The 3,541-nt window shown below is 61.4% G+C and overlaps 1 protein-coding gene across 1 annotated transcript; it reads left to right on the forward strand.

Annotated features, from left to right (window-relative positions):
* Positions 1-1,113: 1,113 nt before the first annotated feature.
* On the forward strand, positions 1,114-3,201 carry FAM78B (family with sequence similarity 78 member B). The gene has a single exon (XM_089911739.1). The coding sequence runs from the start codon at positions 1,268-1,270 to the stop codon at positions 1,532-1,534; it is 267 nt and encodes an 88-aa protein (XP_089767865.1). The 5' UTR covers positions 1,114-1,267; the 3' UTR covers positions 1,535-3,201.
* Positions 3,202-3,541: the final 340 nt, after the last annotated feature.

A 3,541-nucleotide genomic window follows, 5' to 3' on the forward strand; every position in this document is an offset into this window, starting at 1 on the left:
CACGGAAGGATTCTTTGGGTACCTTCCCCATATACAGTGGTGGAAAGAAAAGCTTCCCCCGTCAGGGAAAGACGGAAATCCACTGCATGTAGCAACATACTGGAGCCCAGACCTCAGCCAAACTCTAATTTAACAAACTACATTATAAATAACGGGCCAATCTCAGATATAGCTGCTCCCCTAACCCTCAGGCTGCCCCAAAGACTCACTGCCGGGCTCCTTCCTCGACCCTGGACAGCGCCGCGCCCTTCTCGGCCCCACCCACCCAACCCAGGAGGGGTCCCCACAGCCCCACGCCCACCCCCGGAACACCACCCACCGCGGCCCCGCCCCTCCCGGGCCCCACGTGTCGGGCCCCACCCCGGCGCTGGCTGCCCTTTAAACACCCCCACCCTTACACAGTACCCCCCCCTCCACGGCAGCCGGACGGCAGCCGGAGAGGGACAAAACTGATGGCGTACAGCCAGTTTCCTCCGCGGATCTCGTCTGGGGTTGCCCAGCCTGTGGGGCCCTCCACCCTGGGCCACAGTCCCCTGGCGGCCCCCCGAGCCCGCGGCGGCCGGGCAGAGGAGTGTCGCCGCGGCCCAGCTGCGGGGCGGGGTCGGCGGGAGCGCAGGTCTCCGCCGCCGCCACTGCTGCCTCCGCCTGCCGCTCGGGCCGCCCGCTCGCCAGCCTCTGGGTGCGCTGCACGCGGGGGGCAGCCGCGGTGCAGAGGTTCATGCGGCGGCGGCGGCGGCGGCGGCGGCGGCGGCGGCGGCGGCGGCGGCGGCGGCGGCGGCGGCTGCTGCTGCTACCGCGGAGGCAGACAGACCCGGCGCTGCCGCCGCCGCCGCCCTCCCCCGGCTACATGCCGCCGCCGCTGCCGCCTCCTCCTCTCCGGCGAGGGGCGGGGGGCTCCGGCCCGGGGTGGGCACCACTCCTCGCAGTGCCGCTCCCCTCCCTGCCCTCCGCGCTGGCCCTGGAGCCGGCGGGGGCGCCCGCCGCCTCCTAGGAGCGCACGCTCCGCGCGCCCTGCCGCGCCCTGGAGAGAGGGGGCGGGCGTGGGCAGGGGCGGGCGGGCGTCGGGGCAGCGGAGACCCGGCACGGCGGCGAGAGGAGGGGGCTGCCTCGGAGAATGCCCGGCGTCCGGCTCACCGCTCTTAGGCACGGGCTGAGCCGGACCCGGAGCGGGCGGCGCGTCGCCATGCCGGTGTGACGGGCGCCCCCGGCTGCCCGCGCGGTCCCCCGCGCTGCCCCACGCCGCGCCGCGCCGGCGCCGGGCGGCAGGATGGGCTGTATCCAAAGCATTACCTGCAAGGCGCGGATCCGGCGCGAGAACATTGTGGTGTACGATGTGTGCGCCACCATCGACCAGTGCCCCACGCGCATCGAGGAGACCTCGCCCATCGTCCTGCGCTACAAGACCCCCTACTTCAAAGCTTCGGCCCGCGTGGTCATGCCCCCCATCCCCCGCCACGAGACCTGGGTGGTGGGCTGGATCCAGGCGTGCAACCAGATGGAGTTCTTCAACACCTACAGCGACCTGGGCATGTAAGCGACCGGCCGCGCGGAGTCGGAGCGGGGTCCCTGACCCCGGTCTCTTCTGATCCCGACCCTCCTCCCCAGCTCCTTCTTACTGCTCTCCCCATCCTCTTTCTAAACCTTCCTCCCGCCTCCTCTTCCATCTCCCTCCTCCCTACGCTTTTGTTTCAGTGACAGGGCGGGTGTGTGTAGGGAGGCTCCTCGCGAAGGCATTTTCTCGTGGTTTGCTTCTGACTCCCCATGAACGCGAGAACGGTGCGATAAGGAGGGTTCGAGAGACGGAGGTGGGGGTGGCTGGCTAGTGCCCTGGGAGTTTCGGGGCGCCGCCTGTGCTTTGTGGGGATTCCTGGGAAGAGTTTGAGGGGGATCTGTAGAGAGGAGTGGAGTGGAGTGCCGGGGGCGCGTGGGCTGTGCCGCGCGTCCTTTGGAGAAACCCGAGCGGGCTTGGAGGAGAAGGTCCCGGGTGTCCCAGCTGGACTTGGTGGTTCTGCCCTTGTTCCCTCGACTGTTGACTTCGAGCCCTTGTCCCCCGGGCCGGGAAGCCTGGAGGCATTTGCATCCGGAACCGCAAATCCTGGAGAGCCGCTTTTCTGGCTCGGCTCCCTCTGGACGAGTACTGGGGTTGGTGGGAACTGGAAGGCACCGGGAGCGTCCCGGTGGAGCAGGGCTGATGGCCTTGTGCGAGCAGCCTCTGGCTGGCGTGGTGCGGTGTGTGTCTTATGCTCAAGGAAAGTATGGGTCTCTTGTCGGTCTAAAGTCTTTATTTACTCCAAAACTTTACTGATTGCGACGCTGGAAGTGGTTCCCCAGCGCCCACCGCCGAATTCTGTTGGCGATCCGGGAGCTCTCCAACTTCTTTCAGCAGCGCCGCTCGGTGCGCGCCGGGCTCGGCGGCTGCGGTGGAGACCCGAGATCGCGGCGACTCCTCTGCCGCCAGGGGCCGACAGCCTGCCCCGGAACCGCAGGCTGCTGACAGTCGCGTCCAGGACTTTTTTATTTACTAAATTTGCATGACTCCCTGCCAGCCTCCTTTCAGAAGTAGACTATGGGCAGTTGGCAACTACAATGACTAAAAGGTTTGGGGCCTGCGTTCTACCTGCTGTTACAATGTAGGTCTAGAGCACCCTAATTAGCTTGCAGCCTGTAGGGAAACCCTTTACTGGAAAGGCAGCCTCATTTCATTATTAATCTAAAACTCTAGAGTTCCCAAGGTTCATCTTTTGAATATGGATATAAGGTGGGAGAGTTTCCATTTTAAAAGGTCAAACTATGTCTTTAACAGCAGTTTGGAGGCTTTTTATTGCACTCTGAGAGCATGTAAGTTAACACTAGTCGTAGGTGCTAAAAGGAATTTTGACAGGTCGCTTTGTTTCTCCCCCCTCCCATCCCCACCCCAAAGAGTTTGAACTTTTCTCTTTAACCATAGAAGCTAAATGCTGGAGAAAGTTCCTTCCTAGGGAAGATGTGTGACAGCCCAGTTTCCTCTGTGCCTCTGCACATAGAGTGTTCTTGTCTTTCTGTATGGCAGCTGGATATGAGAAATGTGGGACATACTATTTGGGGTGAATCATGCCATTTAAAAACAGACACACCCTCAAAAGAATGATCATATCTGAACACATGTGTCTCTTAAAAGATTTTTTTTAAAGAAACTTCTTATTTCCAGCCAAATCAGAGAAAGCCCCAGACAGGGCAAGGGCACCCTCCCTTTTGTTCTGTTGGCCTGGCCTTAGTGGCAGTGTGCAGCCTTGCTGGGGGGCTGTAGTTGCAGCCTGGGGCCCCTCTGGAGGAGGCTAGGAGGTACTGAGCCTAAACAGCCTTACTTTTCCCAAGATGGTACAGCCAAGGGTCTCTGTTGCCTCACATCTCTTGTAAATTAGTAAGCGGAAAGCAAATAAATCATTCTTTTCATAAAAGAAAATATATTCTACCTCAGGAGAAGCCGAGGTGAGGTATAAACAGACATGGTAGTTGAACTTCCTTGACTAAGAGAGGATATGCCCTCATGGGAACCTGCTTT

The sequence above is a fragment of the Delphinapterus leucas genome, chromosome 1 (assembly GCF_059928025.1).
Source record: "Delphinapterus leucas isolate spDelLeu-1000000601 "Yukka" chromosome 1, BTC_Dleu_Yukka2, whole genome shotgun sequence".
Lineage (NCBI taxonomy): Eukaryota > Metazoa > Chordata > Mammalia > Artiodactyla > Monodontidae > Delphinapterus > Delphinapterus leucas.